We start from the raw sequence: 17,894 nt of genomic DNA on the forward strand, positions 1-17,894 counted from the left end.
TTCCAGTTTCGCTTAGAGCAGCTGCAGTCAGTATCTACAAGGAATTGGGTGATTTTGGCCAAAATATCTTGAGCTGCAGAAGGGGCCCCAATGACAGAATAGTGTACTTGGCCTCATTTGGGGGAGCTGAAGGAGACTCCAATGATGTAGACCCTACAAATTAAAGGTCTCTGGATTCCAGACCGAAGGTGTCTTTCCTCAGAGGATACTGAGTGGATGCCCATGGACCCAATAGGAGTTGTGCCTGTGTAGTAGTGATGCAACTAGGCCCAAGGCAAGGCCTTAGGTAATCACAAACTCAAGCAGCAGGTGCTCATGTGAGTCAAATACTCTGCAGGGGAGGGCACTGGAGCAATCTTAGTTATGTGGTTGACACCTGCAAGGATTTGGGTGAGACAAAGTCTTGACAGGGCCTGAAGGTCCCTTATAACCAGGGAGGGGGATTTGGCCTCACCTGATCAGGCCGAGGAAGATTCCAGTGATATGACCCCATAACTATAAGGGTACCAGGTTTCAAATTGCAGGTGCCAGTTTTCTCAGAGGATACGAAGTAGATGCCTCCAGAACCACTAGAAGAGTATAGCCTGGGGTCACGCTCAGTAGCAGGGCTGCCCCTTTTGTGTCTATGTACAAACGTGTTGCATCCATGTAGCGACAATACATGGACAGGGACTTGCAAACTTAAAGAGCTGGTGCTAATGGAAGTTGGGCAGCTGGGGTAACCAGGTCACTGGAAGCAGACAGTGGGAATAGGCTAGAGTTCCATGTGGTGCTTTGCAGGCTCCTTGCACACAACTGTAGCTTATAAAAACACTCCTAGCAGCAGCTTTTGAGCATTTTTTTTTTTCTGCTTCTAGAGGCAAACAAAGGTAATTTGCCATTTAGCATAGGGAAAGCTGCTGCTCCTGGGTGCAGCTTACTGCACACTATAAGCTAAAAAAAATGCAAGAAAAATGCTGGATGAAAAAGACTCATAATAGCATGTTTGTGCCAGGTAAATCACTCCCAAAAAAACTTTTTTTCTTTCTCGAACATCACGGAACACAGAGCCTCAGTAATTACTGATGGGTTATATAGGGTATCACTGGTGATTGGACACTGGCACACCCTATCAGAAAGTTCAACCACCTATATAATCCCTCCCCTTGCAGGGATACCTCAGTTTTTACGCCAGTGTCTTCGGTGATGGACGTGTAAAGATGTCCTGTGCTGAGCTCCAAAGGGAATATCCTATATCCTATACCGGGGCAAGCCAGGTGAACCGGATCCATTCAAAGTGTCCTTTCGTGGCCGAATTGGATGGTACCCGGGCCTCGTGTCCGAAGAAACGAGGTTTTACCTGTAACGCTTCTCTTTTTAGAGAGCTGGACCCCGCATATTAGAAAATGTTTTTTCTAGCCTAATTTCTAGCCGGGTACTTTACAGGTCCAGAACTGCAGGATCCCCCTATTCGTAGGGGGCCCCAGTCTCTGACGGTTTTCCAAACGGAGCCCACCGTAAGAGGTGAAGATTGGGTCTGTATAACAGAACCCTATGGCTGGATAAGGTAAGAGGAGATTCCACAGATTTTTTAAATTCTAGTAGGTTTTCTCCTTTAAGGTAAATGCATGCTATGCCTATTGTGACCACCGGGGGCTGCCAAGAGCACATACCTTCACATGCTGGATTGTCTGTCTCAGTGTTCATGCTGCACAGCGTCTCCGGCCGGCTCCAGGTAGGATGGGATGGGGGGATTTCTCATGCATGAATGTTCCCCCCAGGCTAGGGGGAGGCCACAGGGGTCTGAAAAGCAGTTATACACCTCTCGAGCACCGCCGCCGCCATTACACAGGCCCCATCACTACCGGCCTCTCTCCTGCCTCTCCCTCCCCCAGCCTTCCTCCATATTATTTCCGGAGGGTCGGCCAGCGTGGGAAGCGCTCGTTTTTTTTTTCAAAGTTCGAGGAGGGGTGGGGCGTCAGCACAGGTGCTTAGACGCCCACTCAGGCCAGCTGCAGGCTATTTAAAAGCACTCTGTACAGGTGCACACAGCCTTTGGAGGGACACAGAGCTGACGGTCGCATGTAAGGTGGGACACAGGCATTCTCCTAGGCAGCATTTACTAAGGTAACACCAGACTGGGCATTTGGTAGCAGGGCTTTTAGCCAGACTACATCGCTCAGCAGTCAGTGTTCATTTTGTGATACCTCCACCTTGTTGCTTTGCACTATGGGTAGAAGAGGTTCAAACACCCCAAGAACCAGAGACTCTAGGGGATCTCAGTTGGGTTTTGAGGACCCCCTTTCCGCAGCATCCCCCCCCCCCCCCCCCCCCGAGGGGCCAGGGACGGCTAGCCAGGGGGAGCCATTGGGGTCAGGGGCTATACCTGCCTCCGGCACTTCAGCCCCTGTATACATTACACAGGAGGTTTTTTCCTCAACCATTAGTGGTTTAGAGGAAAGATTAATGGCCGTGATTACATCTTCACTCAGTGGAAGAAAACGCACTAGGCCTTCCTCTGTTTCCCAGGACCCTCAGGAAGAGGAGCCCTGGGATAAGGGAGACGAATCTCTTTCAGAGGATCGGGATGGGACTGTTGATTCCTCTTCAGAGGCTAAATTTGACGGTTTGGCTATTGAGACCCACGTTTTGAAGAGTCGTGGGCTTTCAGGTTCTGTCATATCCACCTTGATCAATGCAAGGAAGCCAGCTTCCAGAATGATTTATCATAGAGTCTGGAAAGCTTATGTAGCCTGGTGTGAATCCAGGGGTTGGCATCCCAGAAAATATGTGATGGGTAGAATTCTTGATTTTCTACAATTGGGTTTAGAGATGAAGCTGGCCTGGGGTACCATCAAGGGCCAGGTCTCGGCCTTGTCAGTATTATTTCAACGCCCACTTGCTTCGCATTCTTTGGTCCAAAACTTTATACAGGGGGTGACGCGTCTTAATTCTCCGATTAGGGCGCCCCTAAACCCCTGGGACTTGAACTTGATCCTGGCTGTGTTACAGAAACAGCCTTTTGAACCAATAGGTCAGATTGCTTTGGTCTTGTTGACAAGGAAGTTAATTTTTCTGGTAGCCTTCTCTTCTGCTAGAAGAGTTTCAGAATTAGCAGCCCTTTCCTGTAAGGAGCCTTATTTGATTATACACAAGGATAGAGTGGTACTGCATCCTCATCCTAGTTTTTTACCAAAGGTGGTTTCTGATTGTCATTTAAACCAAGACATTGTTCTGCCTTCCTTTTTTCCAGATCTCTGTTCTCTGGAAGAGAGATCACTACATTCGTTGGATGTAGTAAGAGCAGTCAAGGCCTATCTCGAGGCAACTGCTCAGATTCGCAAAACGGATGTTTTGTTCATGCTGCCAGAGGGTCCCAATAGAGGACAGGCAGCGTCAAGAGCTACCATTTCTAAATGGATTCGGCAGTTGATTATTCAGGCTTACGGTTTGAAACAGAAGATTCCTCCGTTTCAGATCAGGGCACATTCCACAAGGGCTATTGGTGCTTCATGGGCAGTGCATCACCAGGCCTCTATGGCTCAAATCTGTAAGGCCGCAACCTGGTCTTCAGTCCATACATTCACCAGATTCTATCAGGTGGATGTGAGAAGGCATGAGGATATCGCCTTTGGGCGTAGTGTGCTGCAAGCAGCGGTACAGGGTCCTCAGGTCTGATTGCACCCTACTTGGTCGTGGTTCCCCCCCTCAGATAGCATTGCTTTGGGACATCCCATCAGTAATTACTGTGGCTCTGTGTCCCGTGATGTTCGAGAAAGAAAATAGGAATTTTTAAAACAGCTTACCTGTAAAATCCTTTTCTTTCGATGGACATCACGGGACACAGAGGTCCCGCCCCTCTTCTAATACACTATATTGCTTGGCTACAAAACTGAGGTATCCCTGCAAGGGGAGGGATTATATAGGGGGTTGAACTTTCTGATAGGGTGTGCCAGTGTCCAATCACCAGTGATACCCTATATAACCCATCAGTAATTACTGAGGCTCTGTGTCCCGTGATGTCCATCGAAAGAAAAGGATTTTACAGGTACCGTATATACTCGAGTATAAGTCGTTCCGAGTATAAGTCGAGGCCCTAATTTACCACAAAAAAAATGGGAAAAACTTATTGACCCGAGTATAAGACGAGGGTGAGAAATGCACCAGCTACTGCAAGTGGAAAAAGAGGGTCAACAATGCCCATCTGCAGCTGTATACCTCCCTGTGTTCTGTGCATGTATCATGTGTCCTGTGCATATGTGTTATGTGTTATGTGTTATGTGTCCTGTGTATATGTACCTGTGTCATGTACCTGTGTATGTGTATATGTACCTGTGTGTGTGTGTGTGTGTGTATCCTACCTGTGTCCTGTGCATCCTCCGTGCGCCGCTCTGCACCGATCAGCGTGTAGTATTCGGCGGCCATTCACTGTTCAAAAGCCGCGCCGCCTCCTCGTCCAAAAAACTCAATTTCCCAGCAGTCAGCGGTCAGCCTATCACGGACATTCTCTCATCCTCATACCACAGACGAGGATGAGAGAATGTCTGTGATAGGCTGTACACTGACTGCCTATCACAGACGAGGAGGCGCGGCTTTTGAACAGTGAGAGCCGCTGCCGAGTCTATACAGAACACGCTGGCCGCCGTCTGCCTGCATGACACGCTGATCATGTAGGCAGACGGCGGCGACTCGTGTATAAGTCGAAGGGGGCACTTTCAGCCCCAAAAAAGGGGCTGAAAAATTTGACTTATACACGAGTATATACGGTAAGCTGTTTTTAAAAATCCTATTTTTTTTTTTTTTCTCTGCTCCTAGAAGCTGAAGCTTCAAAGACATTTTTAGACTTAAATAGTGTGCATGGACAAATAAGATAACACTTTTTTTTTTTTTTTTTTTTTTTTTTAACACCTTTTTGCCGCTCATGTGAAAGGAGCCTTACTGATGTGTCTCCAGGGTCAGAAGGCGGTGGTCTCAGCACCTGAACAACTGCAACATACAGGGATATACAATGTAATACTGACCTATACTCACACACATAGGTTGGACTTGTGTCTTTTTTCAACCTCACCTACTATGTAACTATGTAGGATCAGAAGTGAAGGGAAATAATACCAACAGTACACAGACAACAAAATGCCTTAATGGCATTATTAGAATGGAAGACCTTGTTTCTACAGACCAAGGCTCTTATAAAAATTATTAGAAAAATGATACTATCGGCATTAATTCTCTTATACTTCTGCATACAAAGACTTACTGGAAACGACGTACATTTTCTATCCTTGGTTGGGAATGGCGTTGGTTTCTGTGGCCTGAGACTGAGAGGAGAGGGAAGCATACATTACCCGTTTATTCATTTTGTGTGTGTATATATATATATATATATATATATATATATATATATATATATATATATATATATATATATATATATATATATTAGGGCTGTTACTGATTAATCAATTTTGTTTTTTAATCGATTAATCGACTCATTTCGATTAATTATAACGCACATACAGATCCAACTACTTTTAGCTGATCTCCTTGCATTGCAACTCTGCATTAGTCAGTGGTAAATGTGGTATACACTATATACAATCACCCAACACTAGTTAGTTTCCATAATCCATGACTTAACACTTTTTAAAAAAAAAAAAACTTTTTAAAAAAATTTTAAGGAGTCTTTTAATTTTAAATTTGTTTTTAGGGTGGACCTCCACTTTAAAAAGACATTTTCAAACTTGCAGCTCAATTGCTTGCTATCTGGGTAATGCCTCCAATGGGTATACCAGTCCTGTTGACAACCATCTAAAATGGGAATGCCATATCACTTCCAGTTGTGTCTCTGGGACAGGAAGTGAAATGAAAGCTCCACACTGGGATGCACAAGGCAAAGCCTAAACCGAGAGGTGTTTTCTCTCTGCATGACCTAATCTAAAACTAAAATACAGATTCAAGCTGTATATATACTTTAAATCACCACGATTCCTCCTCCACAATTGACCTCTCCAGTACAGACAACACACTCACCTTCATAATGCCTTCCAATGCTTGTTTATTCCCAGCAAGGGTCACGTATCATCAGCATGGGGTGTGTCCGGCCAATCACAAAACCGGCTCGCAGCCATACCACTGCAATTCGCAGACATGCCCACTTGGTCGAAGCCTTTCAGGCCATGATTGGATCGGTCAGGCGCCTGCTGTATTCCATTACTTTACCATTGTCCAGCATAGGCACCGTCAATGACTGGGGAAGGGGGGAGGAGTCCAGTGACGTCGATGTCCGTGACGTCACCGGATCTCCTACGGAACTCCCTGAAGACCCGGAACCCGGCGGAGAGGTGAGAACCGATCAAAAAAATTAACGATTAATCAAGGAATTATTCGTTAATTTCCACAGCCCTAATATATATATAGCCTTTGCATACACTTTCAATTACAAGTACGAGCAAAATGAATCGATATGATGCAGTCTGTCACTAGCATTAACACGGCAAACTGTTTTTTCTGGGGAAAAAAATGAAAGCCTTCCTCCAACTAGCACTATTTTTTTTTTTTTTGTGTGTTTTATTTTAGATTTTATTTTTTACAAATGTGGAAAAAAAATATAAAGGTATGCATTTTGTCTTTTTTCCTCAGGAGAAGTGATGTGCTTTCTGAAGGTTGATAACAAGCCGGTAGGACACACTGGTTGGGGTTCTGTACACAATCAGTGCTGGGATCAGAGATTTAGCATTGACCTGGAGAGGGTGAGATTTTTATTTACACTTGTGTTCTGTGCTGTGATCTTTGTGTTGTCAATTGCATTCCTGCGCTTACACCAGTCATTTTTACCTTATTATAGTCACGAGAAATTGAGATTTCCATTCACTGGAGGGATTGGCGGGAACTGTGTGCCATTCGCTTTGTTCGCTTGGAGGACTTCCTGGACAATGAACGCCATGGGCTGTGTCTGCAGATGGAACCCCAAGGAATGCTGTTTGCTGAGGTAAGACTGGACTGCACACATGGTGTCCTATTTGTTGCAGAGAGCAGTCCGTTACACTTCATTGATGATCTCCCAGTGGTTACTGTTTTCTATCTCCACCTCCAGTGGTGGGTCATACTAAATGTAAGGTTAGATTGCTCCACAGAATGTGTTGTCTTTGCAATATAAAAGAAACCTGGAGGCTGCCATTTTCAACCTTCTTCTGGAAATGCCAGGTACCTGGCTGCTTTGTTGATCTAATAACTTTAGTGCTTTTAGTCACTCATCTATAATAAGCATGCAGCTAGTGAAGTCGTATCTCCTGGTCTGTCTGCTTGTTTCAAGCTAGTATCTCAGGCAGTATTGAAACGTGACAGCCAGGCAACTAAAATTTTCAGTAGGCAAGCTCAGGCATGGCAGCTACCATACTTGTTTCAGCATAGATTTATTAAAATAAAAATGTTTGAATGTTAATGATTTTTTTTTTTCTTTAGATTATGTTCTGTAATCCTGTGATCGAGAGGAGGGGCAAGGTACAGCGACAGAAGCGTATATTCCCCAAACAGAAAGGTAAGTGTGCTATGCCTTTTCTGCTGTTGTTGTTTTTTTTTTTTCCCCTCAATGCTGGATGCAATGAACTGGACGCGATGAACTGGCCTTTGAGACCTTGATAACAGACCTGATTTACTTTATTAGCCTTGAAAAAGTTGTTCCTTAACACTACTTATAGAATTGACCTTTTTTCCCTAAGTTGTATTCTTTTATTTTTTGCAAAATTTTTTATTGAAGAGAATGCGTTGCGTACGTAACATTAGTAGTGTTTTGAGTGCTGGTAATAACAAATACTAGACAAAGTTCACGGATAACATCACAGCTATACAGATGAGAACAAACAAAACAATGCCTTGTTATATGAGAACAAATCGTTCTAAATATAATGGGAACGGAGGATCGTGTTCTCAGAAAACACACGTTTCAAAAGTCCATGAGACTGGAAATATAATTCCGTCAGATGATTCAGCATGTGAGGCACAAAATAGAAAGGGGAGGGGGGGGGGGGAACCCCCTAGTGCTTATAAAAGAAATAACGAAAAAGAACGAGAAAAGGGATAATATAAAGGCTCATGTTACCAGATGTGTAATTGCCATCATCCCTTTATTGTAAGAAAGTGATAGACCTCTAAGTTGCTTCTTAAAGGCAATTTGAAGAAAAATTATTGCGTTTTTTTAATTGATTTTCATAAAAAAGATTTATTATAAACAAGCACCAATCATTTAAAGAATTGTAGAAAAGTGTTCAGCATATAAACAAAGTGCTACAATAATACAAACATTGCATGATATATTGTGAATAATGCTGAAGTGGTATTTCCCAACTACTTGCAGTTCCACCATCAATATATTTCAGATGGTAGTTGGTAGAGGGGATATCCCACGCGTTTCGAAAATAAGCATAAGCCAATAATCTTCAGGGATTTATACCACTTCTGAAATATAAAATATTTTTATTATAGAATCCATATATATGAATACATTGCAAGGACACTTATATTTATATAGAATGTATCATTGATATAGGCATTCCTTCAAACCAGAAGGGAAATGTGAATTATCTGTATACATTGCCTTTCACATTGTACATTGTAGCTGGATGCTATCCAAAATGTATGACACCAAAGAAAGGGAATTGGAGGTATTCAGACTGCAAACAAAGAAAAAAAGGAAAAAGTAAAGATAACTAAACTTGGTGATATGCACATCAACCCAATTGAGTGCTTAATCCATTCGGATAGCTGTTGTCCAGATGGAGCAAAGCAGTTCAAAATGTTTGCATTAAAGTTGGAAAATACTTACTGAAAAGAATCCCCCCAAGATCAAATCGTCCAAGTACAAAGCAGTCCTCATGAAACGTCTGACTTCCTGCCGCTTGCAAAGAGCACTGCTCCGCTGACATACAACCACCAAAACTGTGTGGAAGGGAGGAATGGCGGCAGCTGCAGTCCCCCGGCGTCTCCCTATATTACGCATGTGAACTGTACCGATGCAACGTATGATTTATTTTATTTATTTTAGGTACTTATATAGCGCCGTCAATTTACGCAGCGCTTTACATATACATTGTACATTCACATCAGTCCCTACCCTCAAGGAGCTTAAATCTAAGGTCCCTAACTCACATTCATACATACTAGGGACAATTTAGACAGGATCCAATTAACCTACCAGCATGTCTTTGGAGTGTGGTAGGAAACCGGAGTACCCGGAGGAAACCCACACAGGCACAGGGAGAACATGCAAACTCCAGGCAGGTAGTGTCATGGTTGGGATTCAAACCAGCCACCCTTCTTACTGCTAGGCGAAAGTGCTACCCACTACACCATTGTGCCGCCCTATGATGCACTGTATTGACGTCATGCGTTGCCGCGTCATATCCAATCTACTGGATGACAACATCCGGAGACCAGATTGGCGGCCATATTGGAGAAAGCTTTTGTCTCCAATGCGGCCGCCAATCTGGTCTCCGGATGTTGTCATCTGGTAGACCGGATATGACGCGGCAATGCATGACGTCAATATGGTGCATCATACGTACCGTCGGTAAGACGCGCATACGCAATATAGGGAGACGCCGGGGACTGCAGCTGGCACCTTTTCTCTGTTCCACACACTTTTGGTGGTTGTATGTCAGCGGAGCAGTGCTCTTTGCAAGCGGCAGGAGGTCAGACGTTTCATGAGGATTGCTTTGTACTTGGACGGTTTGTTCTTGGGGGATTCTTTTCAGTAAGTATTTCCCAACTTTTATGCAAACATTTTGAACTGCTTTGCTCCATCTGGACAACCGCTATCCGAATTGATTAAGCACTCCATTGGGTTGATATGCATATCCTCCCAGTTAAGTTATCTTTTTCCTTTTTTTTTTTTTTTTCCTTTTTTTTTTCCTTTTTTTTGTTGCAGTCTGAATACCTCCAATTCCCTTTTCTTTGGTGCCATACTTTTTGGATGGCAACCAGCGGTCCTGTACAATGTGAAGGGCAATGTATATAAATAATTCACATTTCCCTCCTGGTTTGAAAGAATGCCTCCATCAATGATGTATTATATATAAATATAAGTGTCCTTGCAATGTATTCTTAAGATGCCGAATTGTTACATATGGAATTCATATATATGGATTCTATAATGAAAATATTTTATATTTCAGAAGTGGTATAAATCGGTCTTAATTTTGGCAGGAAATTTTGATTTAGCTTTAGCTTTAGTCTTAGTCTTAGGACTAAAATGGTATTTTAGTTTTAGTCCCATTTTAGTCTTCTGCAATTGTTTTAGTTTTAGTCGTATTTAGTCGAAATAATGTTCTACAAAAAAAATGTCCTACGTTTTTAGTCGACTAAAATCTCCAGTACATTTTAGTTGATTAAAACTCATTTTAGTTGTCTAAAATCTAATGGGTGTAATTAAATTGTAATGCATTAGTTAAAATTTCTCTACAATTTCCAAACTCATTATATACTGCTGGAGTGAAAAATCTCATATGTTATTATTTATGGCATTGAGGTATGAACATGCACTACAGACCAATGTTAATTTTGAAGTCAAATTTCAATTTAGTTTTAGTCTTAGTCTTTTGACTAAAATGCCATTTTAGTTTTAGTCCCAATTTTAGTCTTTTGACTAAAATGCCATTTTAGTCATCTCAATTGTTTTAGTTTTAGTCGTATTTTAGTCGACTAAAATAGTATTCATTTAGTCGACTAAAATGTTTTAGTTGACAAAATTAACAATGGTATAAATCCCTGAAGAAGATTATTGGCTTATGCTCATTTCGAAACGCGTTGGATATCCCCTCTACCCACTACCATATGAAATATATTGATGGTGCAACAGCAAGTAGTTGGGAAATACCACTTCAGGATTATTCACAATATATCATTCAATGTTTTTATTATTGTAGAACTTGTATATATGCTGAACACTTGTCTACAATTCTTTAAATGATTGGTACTTGTTTATAAATCTTTTTTTATGAAAATTGATTAAAACTAAATTTTTCTTCAAATTGCCCTAAAAATCCAAACTTGGAGGTCTATCACATTTCAGAGAAAGAAAAGGAAAAGGGAGGCCAGCCACTCGAGCCAGGCCGTGGACACAGTCAGTAATCCTGACTAGGCCTCAAGCGTCGGGGTTCAAGGATTCAAAACCAGGTGGTAGAAAGTGGTCCACCCATGGTTGCCAGACTTTACGGTGCTTAGGGATCTTTTCTAGTATTGCGGCCTGCATTTTGCTATGAATCGTAGGTTGGGTCTTTCTATTTTTGGTCTCAAGTATACAGTAGTAGTCGTGGTCTTCCAGGCCCTTGCTATGGTAGAACTTTTTTAATTCTTGCCAGTGCCAAATACCATCGGAGTAAGACCTTTTAGTTGGTCTCCACTGCCAGTATATTTTGTGATGAGGATTTAGTCGCTGCCCAAATGTCATTCCAATCCTCTCGCACCAACTGTACCCCAAAGTCAGAGGCCCATTTGAAAGCATAGGAAGATAGTGTTGGGGGAGATGAGTTAAAATGAGATTAAAGTTTAATGTGGATCAAAATTACAAATACCCTCAAAGAGGGACAAGCTAGTAAGGGATGAGCAGGTACCAGTATACATAGGAAATAAATGAGAAATCTGGAGGTAGCAGAAGCATTCCCGTGGGGGAAAGATGGCTTGTTCCTGGAGAACAGGAAAGGGTTTTAGGCCAGAGTTGGTGGTCAAGTCAAGTAGATGCAATAAGCCCAGAGTGCCACAACCAAAATTAAGCCGGATCAGAATAGGCGCAGGGTAGAAAGCTGGATGGTTAAAGGAAACTAATGGGCAACAAAGAGATATTGGCTTAAAGGGCCCCTTCAATTTATCCCAAAGGAAGAGAGAGAGTGTTGTGTGACGGGATTAGTTATAGACCCTCCATCCTTACGGTGTACCCAAAGGATATTGGAAACAAATACTGGGATTAAATCTACAGCTTCCAAACCCACCCACAAGGGCACTTCACCAGTAGCATGGTAAAGTGTCAGTTGGGCCGCTTGGTAATATTTAAAGAAGTTAGGAACTCCCAAGCCACCCTGTCGTTTACCCCGTAGGGGTAGAGATTTGGGGACATAAGTTGTATTCTTTGAAGGGTAACTCTGTTAAAAAAAAAAAAAAAAAAAAAAAAAAAAGATATATATATTGCAATTAAACAATTGGCATATACAGTTGCTACACAAGCCACATTGTAGTTTTTTGTTAATAAAAATGACATTTCCTTTTCAATTTGCAAATTTTCTGTAAAATGCAACCTGCAGGCGTTATGTACACTATTGATGTTCGTATTGCCCCCAGAACTGTCATTTCCCACTTGTGTGAGTGGGCTCACTGATTTTGACTGAAGTCAAATTTTAGGCAGCACCTGCAATAGGAATTTAAGCTTTCGTGAGATATTCAACAAGGGTTAAATACTTCCAAAAGTGCGCAAAAAGTAGATCCCAAAACAGAAAAAAGCAGGTGTCTGCTATAACATTTGTTAAAATCCCTGCAATATACATTGATCACTCAGAGGGGATTGCTTTCTTTTCTCAATAGTGAAGTTACCTTATAAAGTGGTTCTAAAGGCTGGACTTGTTTTACTTTAATGCATTCTCTGCATTAGGGTAAAAAAATGTATCACCCCTCCTCCCTGTATGTTTACTTGAGCCTGATCTCTATCCAGCGCTGTGCCAACCTGCAGCAGTTCTCTCCCCTTCCTCTGCTCACAGAAGCAACAGCTGGAGCCATTGGCTCCTTCTGCTGTCGGTCAAATCCTGTGAGCAAGGGGGCAGGGGAGGGAAGAGGTTTGGGGCCCCTCTGTGCAAAATATCATTGCACAGAGCAAGTAGGTATCACATGTTTATTATTTTAATTTAAAAAAATTAAGCTTTACAAACACTGCAAGTTACAAATATTATACGTTTCACGGGAATTGGACATTTCCGGCAATGTTGATCAGAGTTGCCCTTCAAAGCTGAAGCAGTAATTTTATCCTCTTGTTTTTCTAGGAAAGGATTTCCTTCGCGCCACCCAAATGAACATCAACTTTGCTACATGGGGCCGCCTAATGATGAGCATTCTACCGCCATGCGGCACCATATCGACACTAAGCCCGCCCCTTCCTGTCTCTACCCCTACAGAGATTCATGCAAATTCTGCAAACCAAGGGTAGGTTCCCAGTGTACTTTAACCAGTGGATGTTTTTTTTTTTTTTTTTTTTCTTGATCTAAATTGGAGAAATCCCCTGCCTCTCCCCTCCCATGTTGTGCGGTTTTTTTTTTTTTTTTTTTTGTTTTTTTATTTCCGGGATCTGTTGCCACTTTTTGGCTTTGTACTTAGTTCCCGGGGCACTCTTCCTACAAGGCATATTATACCAACCAGTATAAGTGACAGGGGTTCAGTTCCTCAAAGTATTGTACTGTATTTCATGTTTGCAAAGATCATGTCTTCACATAAACTTGGCGTAGAAGCATCTCCCCTTCTACCAGCTAAGCATTTATATTGACTGTTAGGCACCCTATTATTTGATCATGGGCTTTTTCAGATATACTAATGTTTTCCGTTTTACGAACATGTGCCACGGTGTTAACAAACTATGTATCGGCTTCTTTTGTTCACTTTATCTGAAGGTAGCCTTGAACTGCTTCATAATGTTGTGGCATGTTTTGTTTTTTCTGTTACTATGGGGGCTATTTACTAAAGGAAAATCCACTTTGCACTGAAAGTGCACTTGGAAGTGCAGTCACTGTAGATCCGAGGGGGACATGCAAGGAAAATAAAAAACAGCATTTTAGCTTGCACATGATTGGATTATAAAATCAGCAGAGCTTCCCTTCATTTCAGATCTTCCCCTTTAGATTTAGAGTGACTGCACTTCCAAGTGCACTTGCAGTGCAAAGTGGATTTGCCTTTCGTAAATAACCCCCTATGTCTCTTTGATATCCAATAAAATTGTTTGGAACTAAATTGAAGAAATCCCTCATCCCAGTAAAAGTTGCCCCCTGCCACTGAGACCTCCTTGTTTTGTCCTTTTATTGTGATAGTAGCTTCAATGAAAAATAGGGTGACTCAGGAGGCGGTGCCGTGGTTTTATTAGGATGAAAAAGATATAAATATAACTTAAACCTATTTTATATGGATCTACTGATCAAGTGCTTTTCCACAGCTTATACTCTCACCAGCCACTTTATTAGGTACACCATGCTAGCACTGGGTTGGACCCCCTTTTTGCCTTCATTGGTTGTGGCATAGATTCAACAAGGTGTTGGAAACATTCCTCAGAGATTTTCCATATTGACATGATAACATTACACAGTTGCTGCAGATTTGTCGGCTGCACATCCACAATGCGATTCTCCTGTTCAAACACATCTCAAAGGTGCTCTATTGGATTGAGATCTGGTGAGTGTGGAGGCCATTGGAGTACAATGACCTCATTGTCCAGTGTTGAGATGATTTGAGCTTTGTGACATGGTACATTATCCTGCTGGAAGGAGCCATCAGAAGATGGATACACTGTAGTCACTGTAGTCATAAAGGGATGGACATGGTCAGCAACAATACTCAGGTAGGCCGTGGTGTTTAAACGATGCTCAATTGGTACTAAGGGGCCCAAAGTGTGCCAAGAATATTTTCCCCAAACCACCACCAGCCTGAACCATTGATACAAGGCAGGATGGATCCATGCTTTCATGTAGTTTACACCAAATTCTGACTCTATATTCTGAATTTCGCAGCTGAAATCGAGACTCATCAGACCACGCAACGTTTTTGCAATCGTCTATTGTCAAATATTGGTGATCCTGTGTGAATTGTAGGCTCATTTTCCTGTTCTTATCTGACAGGAGTGGCACCCGGTGTGGTTGTCTGCTGCTGTAGCCCATCTGCTTCAAGGTTCAGTGTATTGTGCGTTCAGAGATGGTATTCTGCATACCCTGGTTGTAACGAGTGGGTATTTAAGTTACTGTTGCCTTTCTATCATCTCAAACCAGTCTGCCCATTCTCCTGACATCAACAAGGCATTTTCATCCACACAACTGCCACTCACTGGATATTTTCTCTTGTTCGGACCATTCTCTGTAAACCCTAGAGATGGTTGTGCGTGAAAATCCCAGTAGATTAGTAGTTTTTGAAATACTCAGACCAGCCTGTCTGGCACCAACAACCATGCCTTGTTCAAAGTCACTTTATTCCCCTTTCTTCCCCATTCTGATGCTTGGTTTGAACTTCAAGTTAAGTCATCTTCACCACATCTAGATGCCTAAATGCATTGGGTTGCTGCCATGTGATTTGGCTGATTAGCAATTTGTGTTACCAAGCAATTGAACAGGTGTACCTAATAAAGATTTTTATTTTAATTTTTATGCAATCAGGTTGCATAAAAAAAAATTACATAATCATTTTTTTTGTCCTAGTGTTTACCTGTACTAAGCTGCCCTCTGCTGGCACCACACTGGAGATCAGTACCACTGCACTCACGTAGAGTGCATCGGTCCATGTCTCCAGCAGTGACACGCTTCCCTCTTCATTACTCAACCGTGCCCCCTGAGTAAGCCGTTAATGCTGGGGGCACTCATGACACAGAATTCAACGAGCATTGTGTGGGTTTTCTAAAGAGATCACAGCAAAAGTTGTTTGTTTCCTTTCAGGGACTCTGTCTCTGATTGAAACCTCAAATATGGAAGTGGGAGAAGTCATAACTTTAAATCATTTACATTTGAGCTTGAGCTATTAGGCTCTGTAAGCAGACTTTTTACAACAGAAATCAAGCAGAGACTAGAAAACACACAAAAGGGATCTGAGAGCTCCCCTTGATGGCTGCATATGAAAATACATAATATTTTGTTTTGTAATCATAATGCACAAAGTTTGGAGCTTCTACTACCCTTTGGCTAAATTACGTTTTTAAAGATACAAGCTTTTGGTACCTGTTGGATCCCTTCTTTAAGCTTTTTTTTTTCCAATATTTTCTTTTCGTCACAAGGTAACAATACAGATAACGCTTAGCATATACATCAGAGATGACAGAATGTCCATCCAAGGGTCCTTCTTTAGGCTTTATGCCACAAAAGGGGAAAAATATGTAGAGTTTGCTATACATCCCCTTGAATTCCCTCTGCATTCATTTGAACCCTTCATAAGGAGCCTGACAAAATCATCTGGCTTTCTATTGGCTGCAGACTCCAGCAGAGATATCTACCCCGCTGCACTCTCTTGCTGATTGGTGCTGAGCCAGATTAGGATGGTGGGACTGGTAAGATGCACTAGACAATGGTGAAAGGACTTTTTTTTTTTTTTTTGTCTCTTGCTCCTAAATTTCTTTTTTGTTCCCTTTCAGTAATATTCCCATAAAAAAGTTGGTATTCACTGATGAATCCTCCTTCAAGCCTCCACCCAAACCTCCCCGAATCTACTTACCGCTGGAGTCAGAAAAGGTAGGGGCACCTATGGACTCTTCACCCAAGCTTCCAACAAAGGTGAGTAGTGTCACTGACACCATCATTATTAAACAACACCTTTAATGAGAAATAAATGTAGGCTCCCATTTGGTTATCTTGTTCTGAAAATATTACTTGCCTGGCTGGCTGTTTTCAGTACTTTGAGTCACTTACCTGGACAAAAACATTCTTATAAGGAGCTCTGACATTACTTGCCACATGCATGTTCTGAGTGAGAGGCCCAAAGTTTTGAACGCAAAGGTTGAGTACAAGAGCCAAGCAACTGGCATTTTCAAAAGGTTATCAGCAATGGGTGTGTCCATATTTCTCTTAGCTCAGCACCTTGTGAAAAAAAGATAATTGCCTTCAGTAATGTCTAAATCACAGTTTGAGAACATGCATAAACAGGTGGAAGCATCAGCATGGCTATTATTGTGTATTTTTTTTTACATTTTTTTTATTATTATTCCTTTACATAAAGGTGCATTGTATCTTATATCTGGCCTTTAAAAGTAAGCATCTGCTTGTGTTCAAATTTCTAAATGAACATCGCACAGGAGAGTCCATGATATGAACTGCCGGATCATGGTTTGGCTTTTTCATACTGGTCACTGTACTTTTTCATACCACTGAAGAAGAGCCCATGCAAAGGCTGGGTTTCTGAAAGTTAGAGTAATTGGAGCCTCATATGGCAGTACTTGCTCAGGCACCATATACTCCATTGTAGAAAGAGGGAGGTAGTATGCCTGCATTACCTAAACTAACAAGTCAGGATTTACAAATGAACCAGGGGCTGGGATTCATTGGCACTCTGAGTATACAGTCTTGCACATTATGGTGCATGCAGTCCTGCAGCTGAGTTTGAAGATTTGAAATTCAGCATAGGTTAAAGCTGGCCATAGATACAATTTTGAATGAAAAGTCTTAGGGTAATTCATACAGAAATTCTCAGAACATTCAAATGTAATTGAAAAAAATGTTTTTCTTGAAACATTTTATTTTTGGAATAAATTGAATTTACTTAATTAATATTTAATTTTAATTTTGTAATGAACTAGTTTGAGACATTTTTTCCATCTTGTTCTTTAAATATCATCCCATTATATCCCATCATTACAATTCAAAACGAATGTCAATTTGGCCCACTGATGATTAGGGAAATGATCAAACGAGCTTAGAACATTCTTTTCCTAAGAAAGTTCCACAAAACAAACAGGCAGCTCTGATACCATTTTGTGTTCTGTCAGTCTTTTCACCCAGCAGCAGGCTCTCACAGCAGAGTGTGTGAAAGAGAGGTAAAGCCTCTAGCAATCAACTGAAATAAAAAGCCCAGGTAAACAGGTAAAAAAAGGACCTAGGTCTGGAGGTGTTTTATTCCACCCAAAGCTCTGGAGACCCATGTGGTTAACACTTGGACTTTTTTTTTACTAGTGCCCTAGAAGGATGGGCGTATTTTTTTTTTTTTTT

General features: G+C 41.7%; 1 protein-coding gene across 3 annotated transcripts in view; it reads left to right on the forward strand.

Annotated features, from left to right (window-relative positions):
- Positions 1-17,894, forward strand: part of PKN3 (protein kinase N3) — a 101,335-nt gene that overhangs the window by 39,352 nt on the left and 44,089 nt on the right. For all 3 annotated transcript variants that reach the window (XM_073600081.1, XM_073600083.1, XM_073600082.1), the window contains exons 7-11: positions 6,619-6,728; positions 6,824-6,967; positions 7,441-7,516; positions 12,999-13,158; positions 16,328-16,466. In XM_073600081.1, the coding sequence (XP_073456182.1) occupies positions 6,619-6,728; positions 6,824-6,967; positions 7,441-7,516; positions 12,999-13,158; positions 16,328-16,466 (629 nt within the window). The remainder of the gene's footprint in view (positions 1-6,618; positions 6,729-6,823; positions 6,968-7,440; positions 7,517-12,998; positions 13,159-16,327; positions 16,467-17,894) is intronic.

This window comes from Aquarana catesbeiana, linkage group LG09 (assembly GCF_042186555.1).
Source record: "Aquarana catesbeiana isolate 2022-GZ linkage group LG09, ASM4218655v1, whole genome shotgun sequence".
Taxonomy (NCBI): Eukaryota; Metazoa; Chordata; class Amphibia; order Anura; family Ranidae; genus Aquarana; species Aquarana catesbeiana.